We start from the raw sequence: 24011 nt of genomic DNA, 5'->3' as shown, positions 1-24011 counted from the left end.
CCCTGATGAGAGTTGCAGGCTCATGCCTTGCAGAGTAGAGGGAGCGATATAACAACTAGAAGGAGATTCACTTTCAGTGATTTATGTGAGACAAAATGAAGCGTCATCTGTTCAAAGGAAAACAACATGACTGTTATTCATGTCAGGCCTTGGCATTATAGTGCTTATAGTTGTGCGGGTTTGGCCGGGGTAGGCAGTCATGATGAATAAGAATTTGTTCTTAACCGACTTGCGTACTTAAATAAAGGTTAAATAAAAAAGATTTGTGTTTTTAGTTGTACTTTGCCATTAGACAGCCATTAAATAGCCCTGGCTGTTAAGTGATGTGTAAACCCAGACAGCTGAAAGACTTTGTTTCTGGCCTTGATTCACAGATGGGAGGTTATTGTTCATCTGAGGGTAGAGACTAGAGAGAGGAGCTGATGGAAGGTTATTGTTCATCTGAGGGTATAGACTAGAGAGAGAGAGGAGCTGATGGGAGGTTATTGTTCATCTGAGGGTGTAGACTAGAGAGAGAGGAGCTGATGGGAGGTTATTGTTCATCTGAGGGTATAGACTAGAGAGAGAGAGGAGCTGATGGGAGGTTATTGTTCATCTGAGGGTATAGACGAGAGAGAGGAGCTGATGGGAGGTTATTGTTCATCTGAGGGTGTAGACTAGAGAGAGGAGCTGATGGGAGGTTATTGTTCATCTGAGGGTATAGACTAGAGAGAGAGAGGAGCTGATGGGAGGTTATTGTTCATCTGAGGGTGTAGACTAGAGAGAGAGGAGCTGATGGGAGGTTATTGTTCATCTGAGGGTAGAGACTAGAGAGAGGAGCTGATGGGAGGTTGTTCATCTGAGGGTGTAGACTAGAGAGAGAGAGGAGCTGATGGGAGGTTATTGTTCATCTGAGGGTAGAGACTAGAGAGAGAGAGGAGCTGATGGGAGGTTATTGTTCATCTGAGGGTGTAGACTAGAGAGAGGAGCTGATGAGAGGTTATTGTTCATCTGAGGGTATAGACTAGAGAGAGGAGCTGATGGGAGGTTATTGTTCATCTGAGGGTATAGACTAGAGAGAGGAGCTGATGAGAGGTTATTGTTCATCTGAGGGTATAGACTAGAGAGAGAGGAGCTGATGGGAGGTTATTGTTCATCTGAGGGTATAGACGAGAGAGAGGAGCTGATGGGAGGTTATTGTTCATCTGAGGGTAGAGACTAGAGAGAGAGAGGAGCTGATGGGAGGTTATTGTTCATCTGAGGGTGTAGACTAGAGAGAGAGAGAGGAGCTGATGGGAGGTTATTGTTCATCTGAGGGTAGAGACTAGAGAGAGAGAGGAGCTGATGGGAGGTTATTGTTCATCTGAGGGTGTAGACTAGAGAGGGAGAGGAGCTGATGGGATGTTATTGTTCATCTGAGGGTAGAGACGAAAGAGAGGAGCTGATGGGAGGTTATTGTTCATCTGAGGGTAGAGACTAGAGAGAGGAGCTGATGAGAGGTTATTGTTCATCTGAGGGTGTAGACTAGAGAGAGGAGCTGATGGAAGGTTATTGTTCATCTGAGGGTAGAGACGAAAGAGAGGAGCTGATGGGAGGTTATTGTTCATCTGAGGGTGTAGACTAGAGAGGAGCTGATGGGAGGTTATTGTTCATCTGAGGGTAGAGACTAGAGAGAGGAGCTGATGGAAGGTTATTGTTCATCTGAGGGTATAGACGAGAGAGGAGCTGATGGAAGGTTATTGTTCATCTGAGGGTAGAGACTAGAGAGAGAGAGGAGCTGATGGGAGGTTATTGTTCATCTGAGGGTGTAGACTAGAGAGAGAGGAGCTGATGGGAGGTTATTGTTCATCTGAGGGTATAGACTAGAGAGAGAGAGGAGCTGATGGGAGGTTATTGTTCATCTGAGGGTATAGACGAGAGAGAGGAGCTGATGGGAGGTTGTTCATCTGAGGGTATAGACTAGAGAGAGAGAGGAGCTGATGGGAGGTTATTGTTCATCTGAGGGTATAGACTAGAGAGAGAGGAGCTGATGAGAGGTTATTGTTCATCTGAGGGTAGAGACTAGAGAGAGAGAGGAGCTGATGGGAGGTTATTGTTCATCTGAGGGTGTAGACTAGAGAGAGAGAGGAGCTGATGGGAGGTTATTGTTCATCTGAGGGTGTAGACTAGAGAGAGGAGCTGATGGGAGGTTATTGTTCATCTGAGGGTAGAGACTAGAGAGGAGCTGATGGGAGGTTATTGTTCATCTGAGGGTAGAGACTAGAGAGAGGAGCTGATGGGAGGTTATTGTTCATCTGAGGGTATAGACTAGAGAGAGGAGCTGATGGGAGGTTATTGTTCATCTGAGGGTATAGACTAGAGAGAGAGAGAGGAGCTGATGGGAGGTTATTGTTCATCTGAGGGTAGAGACTAGAGAGAGGAGCTGATGGGAGGTTATTGTTCATCTGAGGGTGTAGACTAGAGAGAGAGAGAGGAGCTGATGGAAGGTTATTGTTCATCTGAGGGTAGAGACTAGAGAGAGAGAGGAGCTGATGGGAGGTTATTGTTCATCTGAGGGTGTAGACTAGAGAGGAGCTGATGGGAGGTTATTGTTCATCTGAGGGTGTAGACTAGAGAGAGAGGAGCTGATGGGAGGTTATTGTTCATCTGAGGGTATAGACTAGAGAGAGAGGAGCTGATGGGAGGTTATTGTTCATCTGAGGGTATAGACGAGAGAGAGGAGCTGATGGGAGGTTATTGTTCATCTGAGGGTGTAGACTAGAGAGAGAGAGGAGCTGATGGGAGGTTATTGTTCATCTGAGGGTGTAGACTAGAGAGGAGCTGATGGGAGGGTAGAGACTAGAGAGAGGAGCTGATGGAAGGTTATTGTTCATCTGAGGGTATAGACGAGAGAGGAGCTGATGGGAGGTTATTGTTCATCTGAGGGTGTAGACTAGAGAGAGGAGCTGATGGGAGGTTATTGTTCATCTGAGGGTATAGACTAGAGAGAGGAGCTGATGGGAGGTTATTGTTCATCTGAGGGTATAGACTAGAGAGAGAGAGGAGCTGATGGGAGGTTATTGTTCATCTGAGGGTGTAGACGAGAGAGAGGAGCTGATGGGAGGTTATTGTTCAGCTGAGGGTGTAGACTAGAGAGAGGAGCTGATGGGAGGTTATTGTTCATCTGAGGGTATAGACTAGAGAGAGAGAGGAGCTGATGGGAGGTTATTGTTCATCTGAGGGTAGAGACTAGAGAGAGAGAGGAGCTGATGGGAGGTTATTGTTCATCTGAGGGTGTAGACTAGAGAGAGGAGCTGATGGGAGGTTATTGTTCATCTGAGGGTATAGACTAGAGAGAGAGAGGAGCTGATGGGAGGTTATTGTTCATCTGAGGGTGTAGACTAGAGAGAGGAGCTGATGGGAGGTTATTGTTCATCTGAGGGTGTAGACTAGAGAGAGAGAGGTGCTGATGGGGGGTTATTGTTCATCTGAGGGTATAGACTAGAGAGAGAGAGGAGCTGATGGGAGGTTATTGTTCATCTGAGGGTGTAGACTAGAGAGAGGAGCTGATGGGAGGTTATTATTCATCTGAGGGTGTAGACTAGAGAGAGGAGCTGATGGGAGGTTATTGTTCATCTGAGGGTGTAGACTAGAGAGAGGAGCTGATGGGAGGTTATTGTTCATCTGAGGGTGTAGACTAGAGAGAGGAGCTGATGGGAGGTTATTGTTCATCTGAGGGTGTAGACTAGAGAGAGAGAGGAGCTGATGGGAGGTTATTGTTCATCTGAGGGTGTAGACTAGAGAGAGAGAGAGGAGCTGATGGGAGGTTATTGTTCATCTGAGGGTGTAGACTAGAGAGAGGAGCTGATGGGAGGTTATTGTTCATCTGAGGGTATAGACTAGAGAGAGAGCTGATGGGAGGTTATTGCTGATGGGAGGTTATTGTTCATCTGAGGGTAGAGACTAGAGAGAGGAGCTGATGGGAGGTTATTGTTCATCTGAGGGTGTAGACTAGAGAGAGAGGAGCTGATGGAGGTTATTGTTCATCTGAGGGTAGAGACTAGAGAGAGGAGCTGATGGGAGGTTATTGTTCATCTGAGGGTATAGACTAGAGAGGAGCTGATGGGAGGTTATTGTTCATCTGAGGGTATAGACTAGAGAGAGGAGCTGATGGGAGGTTATTGTTCATCTGAGGGTATAGACTAGAGAGAGAGAGGAGCTGATGGAAGGTTATTGTTCATCTGAGGGTATAGACTAGAGAGAGGAGCTGATGGGAGGTTATTGTTCATCTGAGGGTGTAGACTAGAGAGAGAGAGGAGCTGATGGGAGGTTATTGTTCATCTGAGGGTGTAGACTAGAGAGAGGAGCTGATGGGAGGTTATTGTTCATCTGAGGGTAGAGACTAGAGAGAGGAGCTGATGGGAGGTTATTGTTCATCTGAGGGTAGAGACTAGAGAGAGGAGCTGATGGGAGGTTATTGTTCATCTGAGGGTGTAGACTAGAGAGAGAGAGAGGAGCTGATGGAAGGTTATTGTTCATCTGAGGGTATAGACTAGAGAGAGGAGCTGATGGGAGGTTATTGTTCATCTGAGGGTATAGACTAGAGAGAGGAGCTGATGGGAGGTTATTGTTCATCTGAGGGTATAGACTAGAGAGAGGAGCTGATGGGAGGTTATTGTTCATCTGAGGGTATAGACTAGAGAGAGGAGCTGATGGGAGGTTATTGTTCATCTGAGGGTATAGACTAGAGAGGAGCTGATGGAAGGTTATTGTTCATCTGAGGGTAGAGACTAGAGAGAGGAGCTGATGGGATGTTATTGTTCATCTGAGGGTAGAGACTAGAGAGAGGAGCTGATGGGAGGTTATTGTTCATCTGAGGGTAGAGACTAGAGAGAGGAGCTGATGGGATGTTATTGTTCATCTGAGGGTATAGACTAGAGAGAGAGAGGAGCTGATGGAAGGTTATTGTTCATCTGAGGGTAGAGACTAGAGAGAGGAGCTGATGGGATGTTATTGTTCATCTGAGGGTAGAGACTAGAGAGAGGAGCTGATGGGAGGTTATTGTTCATCTGAGGGTATAGACTAGAGAGAGGAGCTGATGGGAGGTTATTGTTCATCTGAGGGTATAGACTAGAGAGAGGAGCTGATGGGAGGTTATTGTTCATCTGAGGGTGTAGACTAGAGAGAGGAGCTGATGGGAGGTTATTGTTCATCTGAGGGTAGAGACTAGAGAGGAGCTGATGGGAGGTTATTGTTCATCTGAGGGTAGAGACTAGAGAGAGGAGCTGATGGGAGGTTATTGTTCATCTGAGGGTAGAGACTAGAGAGAGGAGCTGATCTCTGCTGTATCTGAATGAAGCTTTAGAATGAGCATCATGTAGTTATGGACTCAATGATGGACTCACTGTAGCAGCACTTTGCAGTTGTTGTTAAATGAAAAGCATGTTACAATTGAAATGTCTTACTGTTTTGTCTGTTCCTGCAGTTTGTCTTCATAGATAGTAAAGGAACAGGCTGTAAAGACTCTGGCACAGAGCGTGAGGGACACGAGTGAAAAGACTGCTTCTAACTGTTGTTCCTATTGTCTTTCACAGGAAAGAGCTGGAGTCTCTCAAAGGTAAGAACCCATCTAAACAGAACCCATCTAAACAGAACATTATTCTCATGTACAGTCAGTAAGATGTCCTCTAAACAGAACAGTATTCTGTACAGTCAGTAAGATCCCCTCTAAACAGAACAGTATTCTACTGTCAGTAAGATGTCCTCTAAACAGAACAGTATTCTGTACAGTCAGTAAGATCCCCTCTAAACAGAACAGTAATTCTGTACAGTCAGTAAGATCCCCTCTAAACAGAACAGTATTCTGTACAGTCAGTAATATCCCCTCTAAACAGAACAGTATTCTGTACAGTCAGTAAGATGTCCTCTAAACAGAACAGTATTCTGTACAGTCAGTAAGATCCCCTCTAAACAGAACATTATTCTGTACAGTCAGTAAGATCCCCTCTAAACAGAACAGTATTCTGTACAGTCAGTAAGATCCCCTCTAAACAGAACAGTATTCTGTACAGTCAGTAAGATGTCCTCTAAACAGAACAGTATTCTACAGTCAGTAAGATCCCATCTAAACAGAACATTACAACGTTACTTCACCTCCAATAGAATGAACAGTGTGACATTACAACATTACATCACCTCCAATAGAATGAACAGTGTGACATTACAACGTTACATCACCTCCAATAGAATGAACAGTGTGACATTACAACGTTACATCACCTCCAATAGAATGAACAGTGTGACATTACAACGTTACTTCACCTCCAATAGAATGAACAGTGTGTCATTACAACGTTACTTCACCTCCAATAGAATGAACAGTGTGACATTACAACGTTACTTCACCTCCAATAGAATGAACAGTGTGACATTACAACGTTACTTCACCTCCAATAGAATGAACAGTGTGACATTACAACGTTACTTCACCTCCAATAGAATGAACAGTGTGACATTACAACGTTACTTCTCCTCCAATAGAATGAACAGTGTGACATTACAACGTTACTTCTCCTCCAATAGAATGAACAGTGTGACATTACAACGTTACTTCACCTCCAATAGAATGAACAGTGTGACATTACAACGTTACTTCTCCTCCAATAGAATGAACAGTGTGACATTACAACGTTACTTCACCTCCAATAGAATGAACAGTGTGACATTACAACGTTACTTCTCCTCCAATAGAATGAACAGTGTGACATTACAACGTTAGTTCACCTCCAATAGAATGAACAGTGCTACACTACAACGTTACTTCACCTCCAATAGAATGAACAGTGCTACACTACAACGTTACTTCACCTCCAATAGAATGAACAGTGTGACATTACAACGTTAGTTCACCTCCAATAGAATGAACAGTGCTACATTACAACGTTACTTCTCCTCCAATAGAATGAACAGTGTGACATTACAACGTTACTTCTCCTCCAATAGAATGAACAGTGTGACATTACAACGTTACTTCTCCTCCAATAGAATGAACAGTGTGACATTACAACGTTACTTCTCCTCCAATAGAATGAACAGTGTGACATTACAACGTTACTTCACCTCCAATAGAATGAACAGTGTGACATTACAACGTTAGTTCACCTCCAATAGAATGAACAGTGCTACATTACAACGTTACTTCTCCTCCAATAGAATGAACAGTGTGACATTACAACGTTACTTCTCCTCCAATAGAATGAACAGTGTGACATTACAACGTTACTTCTCCTCCAATAGAATGAACAGTGTGACATTACAACGTTACTTCTCCTCCAATAGAATGAACAGTGTGACATTACAACGTTACTTCTCCTCCAATAGAATGAACAGTGTGACATTACAACGTTACTTCACCTCCAATAGAATGAACAGTGCTACACTACAACGTTACTTCACCTCCAATAGAATGAACAGTGCTACACTACAACGTTACTTCACCTCCAATAGAATGAACAGTGCTACACTACAACGTTACTTCACCTCCAATAGAATGAACAGTGTGACATTACAACGTTAGTTCACCTCCAATAGAATGAACAGTGCTACATTACAACGTTACTTCTCCTCCAATAGAATGAACAGTGTGACATTACAACGTTACTTCTCCTCCAATAGAATGAACAGTGTGACATTACAACGTTACTTCTCCTCCAATAGAATGAACAGTGTGACATTACAACGTTACTTCTCCTCCAATAGAATGAACAGTGTGACATTACAACGTTACTTCTCCTCCAATAGAATGAACAGTGTGACATTACAACGTTAGTTCTCCTCCAATAGAATGAACAGTGTGACATTACAACGTTACTTCTCCTCCAATAGAATGAACAGTGTGACATTACAACGTTACTTCTCCTCCAATAGAATGAACAGTGTGACATTACAACGTTACTTCTCCTCCAATAGAATGAACAGTGTGACATTACAACGTTACTTCACCTCCAATAGAATGAACAGTGTGACATTACAACGTTACTTCTCCTCCAATAGAATGAACAGTGTGACATTACAACGTTACTTCTCCTCCAATAGAATGAACAGTGCTACATTACAACGTTACTTCTCCTCCAATAGAATGAACAGTGTGACATTACAACGTTACTTCTCCTCCAATAGAATGAACAGTGTGACATTACAACGTTACTTCTCCTCCAATAGAATGAACAGTGCTACATTACAACATTACATCACCTCCAATAGAATGAACAGTGTGACATTACAACGTTACTTCTCCTCCAATAGAATGAACAGTGTGACATTACAACGTTACTTCTCCTCCAATAGAATGAACAGTGTGACATTACAACGTTACATCACCTCCAATAGAATGAACAGTGTGACATTACAACGTTACTTCTCCTCCAATAGAATGAACAGTGTGACATTACAACATTACTTCTCCTCCAATAGAATGAACAGTGTGACATTACAACGTTACTTCTCCTCCAATAGAATGAACAGTGTGACATTACAACGTTACTTCTCCTCCAATAGAATGAACAGTGTGACATTACAACGTTACTTCACCTCCAATAGAATGAACAGTGTGACATTACAACGTTACTTCACCTCCAATAGAATGAACAGTGTGACATTACAACGTTACTTCTCCTCCAATAGAATGAACAGTGTGACATTACAACGTTACTTCTCCTCCAATAGAATGAACAGTGTGACATTACAACGTTACTTCTCCTCCAATAGAATGAACAGTGTGACATTACAACATTACTTCTCCTCCAATAGAATCACCCCCTTTTTACTTTATACCGGATCATAATATGATGGATCTCCACTAAAGGACCTGTCACTCTCGCTGAATGGGATGCAGATTTTCAATACCGAACTCACTATTTCTAGCGGTTTTGTGTGTGTGTGTGTGTGTGTGTGACAGGCGTGTGTGTGTGTGACAGAATCTGACTGTACTGAGACACCGTCTGGCAGACAGGCCTGAAAGAGAACATCATCACGACTGTGGTTTTGCTCAACATCTCAACATATTTGATGTGCACACTCATTAGTTTAATGACCTCTTAACGCCCCCCCCCCCCCCCCAGGGAATAAAATATGTTTCACAGCTATATACACAGTATTCTCACAGAATAGCTGGTTGTGACGTTATCGAAGCGAACATGATGAGATTCCCTTTTTGGAGGCAGTTTACTGGCTCCCAGGCTGAATCCCAAAGGACACCCTGTTCTCTATATAGTGCACTGCTTTTGACCAGAGGTCCTGGTCATGCACTAAATAGGGAATAGAGTGTAATTTGGGATGCAGACACAGTGAGAGTCAGGGAGGGAGGAGAGATGATGTGGGAGGGGAGGAGGAGGATGGGGAGGAGGGGAGGAGAGATGATGTGGGAGGGGAGATGATGTGGGAGGAGGAGGGGAGGAGAGATGATGTGGGAGGGGAGGAGGAGGAGGAGGGAGGAGGAGAGATGATGTGGGGGAGGGGAGGAGGAGGAGGGGAGGAGAGATGATGTGGGAGGGGAGGAGGAGGGGAGGAGAGATGATGTGGGAGGAGGAGGGGAGGAGAGGAGAGATGATGTGGGGGGAGGGGAGGAGAATGTGGGAGGAGGAGGGGAGGAGAGATGATGTGGGAGGGGAGGGAGGATGGGGAGGAGGAGGGGAGGAGAGATGATGTGGGAGATGGAGGAGGATGAGGGGAGGAGGAGGGGAGGAGAGATGATGTGGGAGGGGAGGAGGAGGGGAGGAGAGGAGGAGGAGGGGAGGGAGATGATGTGGGAGGGGAGGAGAGATGATGTGGGAGGGGAGGAGGAGGGGAGGGAGATGAGGAGGAGGAGGGGAGGAGAGATGATGTGGGAGGGGAGGAGAGATGATGTGGGAGGGGAGGAGGAGGAGGGGGGAGGAGAGATGATGTGGGGGGGAGGGAGGAGGAGGAGGGAGGGGAGGAGAGATGATGTGGGAGGAGGAGGAGGAGAGGAGAGATGATGTGGGATGGGGAGGAGGAGGGGAGGAGAGATGATGTGGGAGGAGGAGGGGAGGAGAGATGATGTGGGAGGAGGGGAGGAGGAGATGTGGGAGGGGAGGAGGAGGGGAGGAGAGATGATGTGGGAGGGGGAGGAGGATGAGGGGAGGAGGAGGGGAGGAGAGATGATGTGGGAGGGAGGAGGATGAGGGGAGGAGGAGGGGAGGAGAGATGATGTGGGAGGGGAGGAGGAGGAGGAGGGGAGGAGAGATGATGTGGGAGGGGAGGGGAGGAGAGATGATGTGGGAGGATGTGGGAGGAGGAGGAGGGGAGGAGGAGGAGGGGAGGAGAGATGATGTGGGGGGGAGGAGAGATGATGTGGGAGGGGAGGAGGAGGAGGGGGAGGAGAGATGATGTGGGAGGAGGAGGAGGAGGGGAGGAGAGATGATGTGGGAGGGGAGGAGGAGGAGGAGGGGAGGAGAGATGGATCAACCTGACTGTAAAGGTCTGCCTGACAGTGATGTGTCCAGAAAAGAGTTTGACGCTAGAAGCTTAGTCCTGTCCAGTGTCTATAATGAATCATTCATGAGCCATTCAATAACCACTTTACTAGTGTGTGTGTGGTACTAAAAAAGAAAATAGCGATTTGGATGTTGCTATGCAGAGGTGCGTTCTCAGGATATGAATAATGGAAGGCGATCAATGAGTGTGTCTGTTGTGGTCTTTTAAACAGGTAGGCTGTTCTCTGTGAAATGTTATTGTCCATATGGATATTCTCATCTGGAAATGTCACGTGGTAGAATACACATTCTTTTTGTTTAGTTAATATTTATACGTGGCTTTTATTAGTTATATTTGTGGCTTTTATTTCGTATTAAAGCATATCAATTAAACTGAATGGGCCAGAATAGCAGTAAGACACCAGATTTTAGCTTTAGGGAGGTACATTTCCTTGAAATTCTCCTCGCCTCATTATGCATGACGTTAATTTCCTGTTGTAGCCAGGATGGGAACTGCTTGGAACACCCCACCCATCTTGGTATTTTTAGTCGGAGGGATCTAGAACATTAGATACACCACAGAGATGATGTCACAATAAGGAGTTAAAGAAAGAAAGGAATTAGATAGGTCTCAGCTCGCTGAAGGGGACAAACAACTAAGGGAGCTGAGACCTAAGGGAGCTGAGACCTAAGGGAGCTGAGACCTAAGGGAGCTGAGACCTAAGGGAGCTGAGACCTAAGGGAGCTGAGACCTAAGGGAGCTGAGACCTAAGGGAGCTGAGACCTAAGGGAGCTGAGACCTAAATTGCATCTCTTTTCAGAGATTTAAATTTTATATGTCTGTTCTCTACACTTTTAGATTAGTTTAGTCAGAATTTAAGCAGTGTCTGTATCCCAAATGGCACCCAATACCCTATATAATGCACTATTTTTGGCCTGGGCCCTGGTCAATAGGGTGGCATTTGGGATGCTACCTTGAAGCAGTGTGGTCTTGTTCAGTACTGCAGGAGCAGAGCCTTTCTAGTAGAAAGAGAGAGAGAGAGCTGCTGAGCTAATGTGAGATTAAACTAAAGGCTTGTATCTTAACCGCAGACGGAAACGGGCGTGACCGTGTCTTGACCGCAGAAGGAACGGGCGTGACCGCGTCTTGACCGCAGAAGGAACGGGCGTGACTGCGTCTTGACCGCAGACGGAACGGGCTTGACCGTGTCTTAACCGCAGAAGGAACGGGCTTGACCGTGTCTTAACCGCAGACGGAACGGGCGCGACCGCGTCTTGACCGCAGACGGAACGGGCGCGACCGCGTCTTGACCGCAGACGGAACGGGCGCGACCGCGTCTTGACCGCAGACGGAACGGGCGCGACCGCGTCTTGACCGCAGACGGAACGGGCGTGACCGCGTCTTGACCGCAGACTGAACGGGCTTGACCGTGTCTTGACCGCGTCTTGACCGCAGACGGAACGGACAGGAGAGACTGTTCTAAGCTCAGTCACTGTCAGGAGCTTAACTAAAGACATGGAAGTTTTGTGGTTCTTTTATAGAAACTCATCTAGCGAGGTGCTTTGAATTTCTAATGCAGTAGGTGTGTCAATCCCTCCTCCACAGTAGTCTCTATAGAGATCAATCTCAATCAATATCTCTTAAGAGCTTCTCTTCAGCAAAAATACCATTTTAACTCAACTTGGAGTTATTATTATGATATGCAGATTGTACAGTAGCTCAGTGGTTCCCAAACATTTTCACACAGGATTAAATCAAATGTATTTATAAAGCCCTTCGTACATCAGCTGATATCTCAAAGTGCTGTACAGAAACCCAGCCTAAAACCCCTAACAGCAAGCAATGCAGGTGTAGAAGCACGGTGGCTAGGAAAACTCCCTAGAAAGGCCAGAACCTAGGGAGAAACCTTTGTTCCTTGGGGAACGCGACACATCTATTTCTATGGGCACAACCACTGGCCATGACACATTGTTCACACGCCTCTTGTTGGCGGAGAGAACATTTTGCAGTTTTAAAGCAAATTTCTTGCATTTCTGAACCTGGATGTTATAAATAGCCGTCTAAGGCAGTGGTCCTAGGATGATCAAAGGAAATTGGATGCAGCTGAGCTCAATTTGGAGTTTCGTGGCAAAGAGGTGTGAATGAGATATTTGTGTTTTTAATTTTCAATAAATTTGCAAAATTTCTCAACATGTTTTCACTTTGTTATTATGGGGTATTGTGTATAGATGGGTGAGGGGGAAATATATATATTTAATCCGTTTTGAATTCAGGCTGTAACACAACAACATGTGGCATGTGTGAAGGCACTGTGGCCGACCACTTCATGGCTGAGCCGTTGTTGCTCCTATATGTTTTCACTTCACAAAAACAGCACTTAAAGTTGACCGGGGCAGGTCTAGCAGGGTAGACATTTGATGAACTTTGGGGGGGACAACAACAAGGGGGGGACAACAACAAGGTAATTGGCAGGTTGTTTAGTGCAGTACTTCCAAAAGCAGTGCACTATGTAGGGAAGAGGGTGGCATTTATGATGCAGCCTAGGTTTCCCACTATCTGTTTTTATTATTAGAAGCCCCTCCCTCTCTTGTGAGTAGTGAGTGGTACACTCCCAGGCAGCTCTCCCCCTCTTGTAAGTAGTGAGTGGTACACTCCCAGGCAGCCCTCCCCCTCTTGTGAGTAGTGAGTGGTACACACCTAGGCAGCTCTCCCCCTCTTGTGAGTAGTGAGTGGTACACACCCAGGCAGCCCTCCCCTCTTGTGAGTAGTGAGTGGTACACACCCAGGCAGCCCTCCCCCTCTTGTGAGTAGTGAGTGGTACACACCCAGGCAGCCCTCCCCTCTTGTGAGTAGTGAGTGGTACACACCCAGGCAGCTCTCCCCTCTTGTGTACACTCCCAGGCAGCCCTCCCCTCTTGTGAGAAGTGAGTGGTACACTCCCAGGCAGCCCTCCCCTCTTGTGAGTAGTGAGTGGTACACTCCCAGGCAGACCTCCCCTCTTGTGAGAAGTGAGTGGTACACACCCAGGCAGCCCTCCCCTCTTGTGAGTAGTGAGTGGTACACTCCCAGGCAGCTCTCCCCTCTTGTGAGTAGTGAGTGGTACACTCCCAGGCAGCCCTCCCCCTCTTGTGAGTAGTGAGTGATACACTCCCAGGCAGCTCTCCCCCTCTTGTGAGTAGTGAGTGGTACACACCCAGGCAGCCCTCCCCTCTTGTGAGAGTAGCCCTCCCCCTCTTGTGAGTGGTACACACCCAGGCAGCCCTCCCCTCTTGTGAGTAGTACACACCCAGGCAGCTCTCCCCTCTTGTGAGTAGTGAGTGGTACACTCCCAGGCAGCCCTCCCCCTCTTGTGAGTAGTGAGTGATACACTCTCAGGCAGCCCTCCCCCTCTTGTGAGTAGTGAGTGGTACACACCCAGGCACCTCTTGTGAGAAGTGAGTGGTACACTCTCAGGCAGCCCTCCCCCTCTTGTGAGTAGTGAGTGGTACACACCCAGGCAGCCCTCCCCTCTTGTGAGTAGTGAGTGGTACACTCCCAGGCAGCCCTCCCCTCTTGTGAGTAGTGAGTGATACACTCCCAGGCAGCTCTCCCCTCTTGTGAGTAGTGAGTGGTACACACCCAGGCAGCCCTCCCCTCTTGTGAGTAGTACACACCCAGGCAGCCCTCCCCCTCTTGTGGTACACACCCAGGCAGCCCTCCCCTCAGGTACACACCAGGCAGCTCTCCCCCTCTTGTGAGTAGTGAGTGGTACACTCCCAGGCAGCCCTCCCCTCTTGTGAGTAGTGAGTGGTACACTCTCAGGCAGCCCTCCCCTCTTGTGAGTAGTGAGTGGTACACACCCAGGCAGCTCTCCCCCTCTTGTGAGAAGTGAGTGGTACACTCTCAGGCAGCCCTCCCCTCTTGTGAGTAGTGAGTGGTACACACCCAGGCAGCCCTCCCCTCTTGTGAGTAGTGAGTGGTACACTCCCAGGCAGCCCTCCCCTCTTGTGAGTAGTGAGTGGTACACTCCCAGGCAGACCTCCCCTCTTGTGAGTAGTGAGTGGTACACTCCCAGGCAGCCCTCCCCTCTTGTGAGTAGTGAGTGGTACACTCCCAGGCAGACCTCCCCCTCTTGTGAGTAGTGAGTGGTACACTCCCAGGCAGACCTCCCCCTCTTGTGAGAAGTGAGTGGTACACTCCCAGGCAGCCCTCCCCTCTTGTGAGTAGTGAGTGGTACACACCCAGGCAGCCCTCCCCTCTTGTGAGTAGTGAGTGGTACACTCCCAGGCAGACCTCCCCTCTTGTGAGTAGTGGTGGTACACTCCCAGGCAGCCCTCCCCCTCTTGTGAGAAGTGAGTGGTACACTCCCAGGCAGCCCTCCCCTCTTGTGAGTAGTGAGTGGTACACTCCCAGGCAGCCCTCCCCCTCTTGTGAGTAGTGAGTGGTACACTCCCAGGCAGACCTCCCCCTCTTGTGAGTAGTGAGTGGTACACTCCCAGGCAGACCTCCCCTCTTGTGAGTAGTGAGTGGTACACTCCCAGGCAGCTCTCCCCTCTTGTGAGTAGTGAGTGGTACACTCCCAGGCAGCCCTCCCCCTCTTGTGAGTAGTGAGTGATACACTCCCAGGCAGCTCTCCCCTCTTGTGAGTAGTGAGTGGTACACACCCAGGCGGCCCGCCCCCTCTTGTGAGTAGTACACACCTAGGCAGCTCTCCCCCTCTTGTGAGTAGTGAGTGGTACACTCCCAGGCAGCCCTCCCCTCTTGTGAGTAGTGAGTGGTACACACCCAGGCAGCCCCCCTCTTGTGAGTAGTGAGTGGTACACTCCCAGGCAGCCCTCCCCCTCTTGTGAGTAGTACACATCCAGGCAGCTCTCCCCCTCTTGTGAGTAGTGAGTGGTACACACCCAGGCAGCCCCCTCTTGTGAGTAGTACACACCCAGGCAGCCCTCCCCCTCTTGTGAGTAGTGAGTGGTACACACCCAGGCAGCCCTCCCCTCTTGTGAGTAGTGAGTGGTACACTCCCAGACAGCCCTCCCCTCTTGTGAGAAGTGTGTGGTACACTCCCAGACAGCCCTCCCCCTCTTGTGAGAAGTGTGTGGTACACTCCCAGACAGCCCTCCCCCTCTTGTGAGTAGTGAGTGGTACACTCCCAGGCAGCCCTCCCCTCTTGTGAGAAGTAAGTGGTACACTCCCAGGCAGACCTCCCCTCTTGTGAGAAGTAAGTGGTACACTCCCAGGCAGACCTCCCCCTCTTGTTTTACACTCCCAGGCAGCCCTCCCCTCTTGTGAGTAGTGAGTGGTACACACCCAGGCAGCTCCCCTCTTGTGAGTAGTACACACCCAGGCAGCTCTCCCCTCTTGTGAGTAGTGAGTGGTACACTCCCAGGCAGCCCTCCCCTCTTGTGAGTAGTGAGTGGTACACACCCAGGCAGCCCTCCCCTCTTGTGAGTAGAGAGTGGTACACTCCCAGGCAGCCCTCCCCTCAGTGAGTGGTACACTCCCAGGCAGCCCTCCTCCTCTCTCCTCACCACTACAGCAGTGTCTCCTCAGCCTGGCAGTACTGCACGTGCTCCCTCACAGCATCACGGTGTGTGTGTGTGTTTGGCAGCACAGAAGCGTTATCCGTCCGAGCGAGGTAGTGTGTAACCACTCTGTCGATGCAGAATGGGGGGTTAGCTGTACTGGTGGTGTTGCCGTGGCATAGCTGAGCGTCTGGTCTCGCTCTCCGCTCGGGGTCTGGGCCTGCCTGGGTCGTCACGATCACCAGGACACCAGTCATGTCCTCTCCAGGGAGCAGCTCCAGGAACTCCTGTAGGTTACAATGCTTTTCTCTCTCTCTCTCGTTTTTCTCTCTGTTATGTCTCTCCATTTCCCTCTTTCTTTTTATGTCTCTCTCTCCATGTCCCTCTATGTCTTCATGTCTGTCTCTCTCCCTCCCTCTGTCTGTATCTCTCTCCATGTCCCTCTCTTTATGTCTTCATGTCTCCCTCCCTCCCTCCCTTTGTCTGTCTGTCTCTCTCCCTCTCTTTGTCTGTATCTCTCTCCCATGTCCCTGTCTTTGTCTTCATGTCTCCCTCCCTCCCTCCCTTTGTCTATCTGTCTCTCTCCCTCTGTCTGTATCTCTTTCCATCTCCCTGTCTTTATGTCTTCATGTCTCCCTCCCTCCCTTTGTCTGTCTGTCTCTCCCTCTTTGTCTGTATCTCTCTCCATGTCCCTGTCTTTATGTCTTCATGTCTCCCTCCCTCCCTTTGTCTGTCTGTCTCTCTCCCTCCCTTTGTCTGTCTCTCTCTCCATGTCCCTGTCTTCATGTCTCCCTCCCTCCCCTGTCTGTCTCTCTGTATTAGTTATTCTCCTCATGTTTAAAGTGGAATGTCTATTTGGTGATGCTTTGATGTTGGTGATCTGTGTTACTGCCATGGTTTTCTTTCAATAGGACTTTACTGTGTGTGTGTGTGTGTGTGTGTGTGTGTGTGTGTGTGTGTGTGTGTGTGTGTGTGTGTGTGTGTGTGTGTGTGTGTGTGTGTGTGTGTGTGTGTGTGTGTGTGTGTGTGTGTGTGTGTGTGTGTGTGTGTGTGTGTGTGTGACTCAGTCATATGATGAACCCATGCAGTTACACTCTGCTCCTTTTTGCTCCAACAGTTTGTCTATTGTCAGGAAACAGAAAAGGTCAGGTTGAAGGGATCTAAGTGTTGGTGACGTAGGTCACGGGAGCAATTCTACCAGTCAATAACTCCTCCATGAATGCAGTGATCACCAGTTACCTTAATATACATCACTGGTCAGGAATGTGCAGCAACGTTCTTACATAACATGTAGAGCTGATATGCCACATTAGAATCTAATTAGAATGCCCCCACGCAGACATAGACGGTCTGGGGTATCTGCTCTGGTGCTCACTGGACTGTGAACGATGTGTTCCACTGTTACCGGGCGACTTGCTGTGTCGCTATGGGTGATTTGGGGCGGCAGGGTAGCCTAGTGGTTAGAGCGTTGGACTAGTAACCGGAAGGTTGCAAGTTCAAATCCCCGAGCTGACAAGGTACAAATCTGTCGTTCTGCCCCTGAACAAGGCAGTTAACCCACTGTTAGGCCGTCATTGAAAATAAGAATTTGTTCTTAACTGACTTGCCAAGTTAAATAAAGATAAAAATGTTGCAGGCAGCGATACTACTACCTGTCTGAAATGTGGGCCTTTTTTGTTGTTGTTGACGTTTTACTACTTAAATCAGTCTCTGCAGCGGAGTGAGGAGGGTGAGGAGGGTGAGGAGGGTAATTCGCTCGGTGGTGTGGGTAAAAATGCAGCACTGATATGCAGTAATAGCAGGAAAATGGCTTAAAGTGTCAGTCTATTCACTCCTTACTTTTACGCTCCCTTCAAAGGGTATTGATTTCTCTAGCTCTTAACCATTATAGTAAAGAGGCAGGGATTTAGAGTGAGACCAGCAGTAGGTCTACGTCCCAAATGGTACCCTATTCCCTATAGTGCACTACTTTTGATCAGGTCTCTGGTAGAAAGTAGTGCACTATGTAAGTGACATTTGGGACGTACACTGTGGCTGCTATTGCGGAGATCAATGGCTTGCTGAGGTAAGCAGTGCTGTCTGAAACCGCTATGATTGGATTACTTGTGAGTACCACATCTGGTCAGGCCTGACGGGGGGTTGGGACGGGAGTTGGGACGGAGTTGGGACGGGAGTTGGGACGGGAGTTGGGACGGGAGTTGGGACGGGAGTTGGGACGGGAGGTGATATCTGAAGCGCAGGCTGCCCACACCTGACCAGAGTTTGGTGTGTGTGTGTTTTAAATTTTTAATTTCACCTTTATTTAACCAGGTAGGCTAGTTGAGAACAAGTTCTCATTTACAACTGCGACCTGGCCAAGATAAAGCAAAGCAGTGCAGTGTGTGTGCCAGTGTAGCCTAACTTGGCAGCCCACAGTAGCCTAACTTGGCAGCCCACAGTAGCCTAACTTGGCAGCCCACAGTAGCCTAACTTGGCAACCCACAGTAGCCTAACTTGGCAGCCCACAGTAGCCTAACTTGGCAGCCCACAGTAGCCTAACTTGGCAGCCCACAGTAGCCTAACTTGGCAGCTCACAGTAGCCTAACTTGGCAGCCCACATGGTGTAGATGAGTAGTATACAGCAACCTAACATGAGAGCTGAGGCTGGGGCCAGTGCTCTGCCTCCCCCTCTCAGATCATAGCTAATATAATAGCTTTACATCTATGGCTCAGACCCTTTAGAACAGTGGTCAAAGTTATCATTAACCTAATAAAACCAGTTTGGTAGGAGTGAGGTTTGTGCAGTAGGCCTGAAACGTTATCACATCATATATTGGCTATATGCCTGTTCTGACAATATTGTTCCTCTCAGACCATATTATATATTTTGAAACTTAAGCATTAATAACAATACATCAGTTGGTGTAGAAGATGCTGAGCCTAAATTGAGATAATTGTGTTTTACTGGACTGATGGTACATGCATCTGATGGTCATGATGCTTTCAAGACAACTGGGAACTCTGGAAAAGCGAGATCAAATGATGACGTCCGTGAACATCAGGTCAGTAAGTCTGAGCTCTAGAAAGATGCCAGAGTTTCCCAGTTGGATGACCTTTCAAAAAAAAAATTCCCTGGAGTTCCCAGTTGTCTTGAATGTACTGAAGTCAGACATTTCCAAGTTCCCAGTTGTCTTGAACACGGCATTAGTCTCAGCGGAGTGAGTGAGTGAGAGAGAGCAGCAGAGGGTCTGCCTCTCACAGTCCCTGCTCTCTCTTTCATTTCCTCGAGTATCAAACTTTGCCGGGGTCGTGGAATCTGTAGGGAGGCATGGTGATTTGAACTATCCGATTGGCCAGCGCAGTAGGCACCGTCGATTTAGCCACCGATCTCAAGAGTCCGCCGGGTTGGAGAAGTTTGTCTTTTCAGACAAATTAAATGGTTCAAACTGGGAACACTTCGTCTACCTGGTACATCAAGCTTTGTCTACCTGGTACATCAAGCTTTGTCTACCTGGTACATCAAGCTTTGTCTACCTGGTACATCAAGCTATGTCCACCTGGTACATCAAGTGCACCGACCGCCAACAGCACAACACGAAGAAAACAAAAAGGAACGCAAGCCTTTATGCCTTTTATCTTTGGCTTTTCTACTGAAATGTTTGGTGATCCTCTAGAAATGCCTTGAAGATGGCGATCGACCGGTTGGTGAGCACTGCTTGGATAATACAGAGGAATGTAATGCACTGTAGCGGTCTCTGACCTTTTTCTTTCACTCTTCACAAGTCTATCAGTTGAGGGTGTATGACTGAATTCACTAGGCTTTACAGAATGTCACCACTGGTTGCCCTCTGAAACCCCCCTAACAAAGCTTGGTATTAAATAGAATTACATTTCTCTGAACATTTCATCTTGGTTCCTATTTATAGTGGTGACGCATGACTTGGAGAATGTTTATAACAGTGGAATTAGGAGCTGTAATAGAATGCTGTGTCTCTCTCCTTCCCTGGGGGTCAATAGAGAGGCTGGAGGGCTCATCATTATACATTTATCCTGCTGGGGGGGGGATAGGCTGTGTCTCTCCTTCCCTGGGGGTCAATAGAGAGGTTGGAGGGCTCATCATTATACATTTATCCTGCTGGGGGGGGGGTAGGCTGTGTCTCTCCTTCCCTGGGGGTCAATAGAGAGGTTGGAGGGCTCATCATTATACATTTATCCTGCTCGGGGATTTAGGCTCTGATCAAAAGTATTGCACTATGGGGAATCTCTTCCACAGTCTGATATATATTTTAACACCCCTTCTCTCTCTCAGACATGGACATCATTCTCTCTGTCAGAAACCCATGGACATCATTCTCTCTCTCAGACATGGACATCATTCTCTATCTGTCAGAAAGCCATGGACATCATTCTCTCTCTGTCAGAAAGCCATGGACATCATTCTCTCTCTGTCAGAAAGCCATGGACATCATTCTCTCTCTGTCAGAAAGCCATGGACATCATTCTCTCTCTGTCAGAAAGCCATTGACATCATTCTCTCTCTGTCAGAAAGCCATGGACATCATTCTCTCTGTCAGAAAGCCATGGACATCATTCTCTCTCTCAGAAAGCCATGGACATCATTCTCTCTCTGTCAGAAAGCCATGGACATCATTCTCTCTCTGTCAGAAAGCCATTGACATCATTCTCTCTCTGTCAGAAAGCCATGGACATCATTCTCTCTCTCAGAAAGCCATTGACATCATTCTCTCTCTGTCAGAAAGCCATGGACATCATTCTCTCTCTGTCAGAAAGCCATGGACATCATTCTCTCTCTCAGAAAGCCATTGACATCATTCTCTCTCTGTCAGAAAGCCATTGACATCATTCTCTCTCTGTCAGAAAGCCATGGACATCATTCTCTCTCTGTCAGAAAGCCATGGACATCATTCTCTCTCTCAGAAAGCCATGGACATCATTCTCTCTCTCAGAAAGCCATTGACATCATTCTCTCTGTCAGAAAGCCATGGACATCATTCTCTCTCTGTCAGAAAGCCATGGACAATATTCTCTCTCTCTGTCAGAAAGCCATTGACATCATTCTCTCTCTGTCAGAAAGCCATGGACATCATTCTCTCTCTGTCAGAAAGCCATGGACATCATTCTCTCTCAGAAAGCCATGGACATCATTCTCTCTCTGTCAGAAAGCCATTGACATCATTCTCTCTCAGAAAGCCATGGACATCATTCTCTCTCAGAAAGCCATGGACATCATTCTCTCTCAGAAAGCCATGGACATCATTCTCTCTGTCAGAAAGCCATGGACATCATTCTCTCTCAGAAAGCCATGGACATCATTCTCTCTCTGTCAGAAAGCCATGGACATCATTCTCTCTCAGAAAGCCATGGACATCATTCTGTCATGTTTGTCATTTATTATCATGTCTTGTCCCTGTGCTCCCCATGCTATTCGTTTCCCTCTGCTGGTCTTATTTGGTTCTTTCCCTCCTATCCCTCTCTCTCCCCCTCCCTCTCTCACTCTCTCGCTCTCTCTTCTCTCTATCGTTCCGTTCCTGCTCCCAGCTGTTCCTATTCCCCTAATCATCATTTAGTCTTCCCACACCTGTTCCCGATCCTTTCCCCTGATTAGAGTCCCTATTTATTCCTTTGTGATCCGTTCCTGTGCCGTCGGTTCCTTGTATTGTATTCACCATGCTGTGATTGCGTTTCGCCCTGTCCTGTCGTGTTTTTGCCGTGATTGTGTATCACCCTGTCCTGTCGTGTTTTGTGCCTTCATCAGACGCTGCGTGTGAGCAGGTGTCTCAGTCGACTACGGCCTGCGCCTACCCGAAGCGACCTGCAGTCTGTGGCCGCTTCTCCAGTTGTTTTCCCCTCTACAATCTAGAGGATTTCTGTTATTCCGTTTTGAACATTAATAAACTCTGTTTCTGTTAAGTCGCGTTTGGGTCCTCGTTCACCTGCATGACAGAAGGAACCGACCAAGGAATGGACCCAGCGACTTCAGACGCTCGTTACACTGCCGTCGAGATCCAAGGAGCCATGCTCGGCAGACACGAGCAGGAATTGTCTGCTGCTCGCCATGCCGTGGAGAACCTGGCCGCTCAGGTTTCCGACCTCTCTGGACAGTTCCAGAGTCTACGTCTCGTGCCACCTGTTACTCCCTGGCCTGCCGAGCCTCCAGAACCCAGGGTTAATAACCCACCTTGCTACTCCGGGCAGCCCACTGAGTGCCGCTCCTTTCTCACGCAGTGTGAGATTGTGTTCTCTCTCCAACCCAACACATACTCTAGAGAGAGAGCTCGGGTTGCTTACGTCATTTCACTCCTTACTGGCCGGGCTCGAGAATGGGGCACAGCTATCTGGGAGGCAAGGGCTGATTGCTCTATCAAATTCCAGAACTTTAAAGAGGAGATGATTCGGGTTTTTGACCGTTCAGTTTTTGGTGGGGAGGCTTCTAGGGCCCTGGCTTCCTTATGCCAAGGTGAACGGTCCATAACGGATTATTCCATTGAGTTTCGCACTCTTGCTGCCTCTAGTGAGTGGAACGAGCCGGCGCTGCTCGCTCGTTTTCTGGAGGGACTCCACGCAGTGGTTAAGGATGAGATTCTCTCCCGGGAGGTTCCTTCAGATGTGGACTCTTTGATTGCTCTCGCCATCCGCATAGAACGACGGGTAGATCTTCGTCACCGGGCTCGTGGAAGAGAGCTCGCATCAACGGTGTTTCCCTGCTCCGCATCGCAACCATCTCCCTCCTCTGGCTTTGAGACTGAGCCCATGCAGCTGGGAGGGATTCGCATCTCGAATAAGGAGAGGGAACGGAGGATCACCAACCGCCTGTGCCTCTATTGCGGAGTTGCTGGACATTTTGTTAATTCATGTCCAGTAAGAGGCCAGAGCCCATCAGTAAGCGGAGGGCTACTGGTGAGCGCTACTACTCAGTCCTCTTCATCTAGATCTTGTACTACTATGTCGGTCCATCTACGCTGGACCGGTTCGGGTGCTACATGCAGTGCCTTGATTGACTCTGGGGCTGAGGGTTGTTTCATGGACGAAGCATGGGTTCGGAAACATAACATTCCTTTCAGACCGTTAGACAAGCCTACGCCCATGTTTGCCTTAGATGGTAGTCATCTTCCCAGTATCAAATTTGAGACACTACCTTTAACTCTCACAGTATCTGGTAACCACAGTGAGACTATTTCTTTTTTGATTTTCCGTTCACCGTTTACACCTGTTGTTTTGGGTCATCCCTGGCTAGTATGTCATAATCCTTCTATTAATTGGTCTAGTAATTCTATCCTATCCTGGAACGTTTCTTGTCATGTGAAGTGTTTAATGTCTGCCATCCCTCCCGTTTCTTCTCTCCCTACTTCTCAGGAGGAACCTGGCGATTTGACAGGAGTGCCGGAGGAATATCATGATCTGCGCACGGTCTTCAGTCGGTCCCGAGCCAACTCCCTTCCTCCTCACCGGTCGTATGATTGTAGTATTGATCTCCTTCCAGGGACCACGCCTCCTCGAGGTAGACTATACTCTCTGTCGGCTCCCGAACGTAAGGCTCTCGAGGATTATTTGTCTGTGTCTCTTGACGCCGGTACCATAGTGCCTTCTTCTTCTCCGGCCGGGGCGGGGTTCTTTTTTGTTAAGAAGAAGGACGGTACTCTGCGCCCCTGCGTGGATTATCGAGGGCTGAATGACATAACGGTTAAGAATCGTTATCCGCTTCCCCTTATGTCATCAGCCTTCGAGATTCTGCAGGGAGCCAGGTGCTTTACTAAGTTGGACCTTCGTAACGCTTACCATCTCGTGCGCATCAGAGAGGGGGACGAGTGGAAAACGGCGTTTAACACTCCGTTAGGGCATTTTGAGTACCGGGTTCTGCCGTTCGGTCTCGCCAATGCGCCAGCTGTTTTTCAGGCATTAGTTAATGATGTTCTGAGAGACATGCTGAACATTTTTGTTTTTGTCTATCTTGACGATATCCTGATTTTTTCTCCGTCACTCGAGATTCATGTTCAGCACGTTCGACGTGTTCTACAGCGCCTTTTAGAGAATTGTCTCTACGTAAAGGCTGAGAAGTGCTCT

At 48.0% G+C, this 24011-nt stretch overlaps 1 protein-coding gene across 2 annotated transcripts in view; it reads left to right on the top strand.

The window, feature by feature from the left end:
- Nucleotides 1-24011, top strand: part of LOC124027258 (dysbindin-A-like) — a 39821-nt gene that overhangs the window by 3880 nt on the left and 11930 nt on the right. Inside the window, exon 2 of one of the 2 annotated variants that reach the window (XM_046339719.1) lies at nucleotides 5553-5575. In XM_046339719.1, coding sequence (XP_046195675.1) covers nucleotides 5553-5575 — 23 coding nt within the window. Of the gene's footprint in view, nucleotides 1-5552; nucleotides 5576-16181; nucleotides 16240-24011 lie in introns of those variants that run through there. The other variant, XM_046339720.1, reaches the window with a different exon arrangement.

Source organism: Oncorhynchus gorbuscha, unplaced genomic scaffold (genome assembly GCF_021184085.1).
Source record: "Oncorhynchus gorbuscha isolate QuinsamMale2020 ecotype Even-year unplaced genomic scaffold, OgorEven_v1.0 Un_scaffold_3044, whole genome shotgun sequence".
NCBI lineage: Eukaryota > Metazoa > Chordata > Actinopteri > Salmoniformes > Salmonidae > Oncorhynchus > Oncorhynchus gorbuscha.
This window is presented reverse-complemented; position numbering and strand designations above follow the sequence as displayed.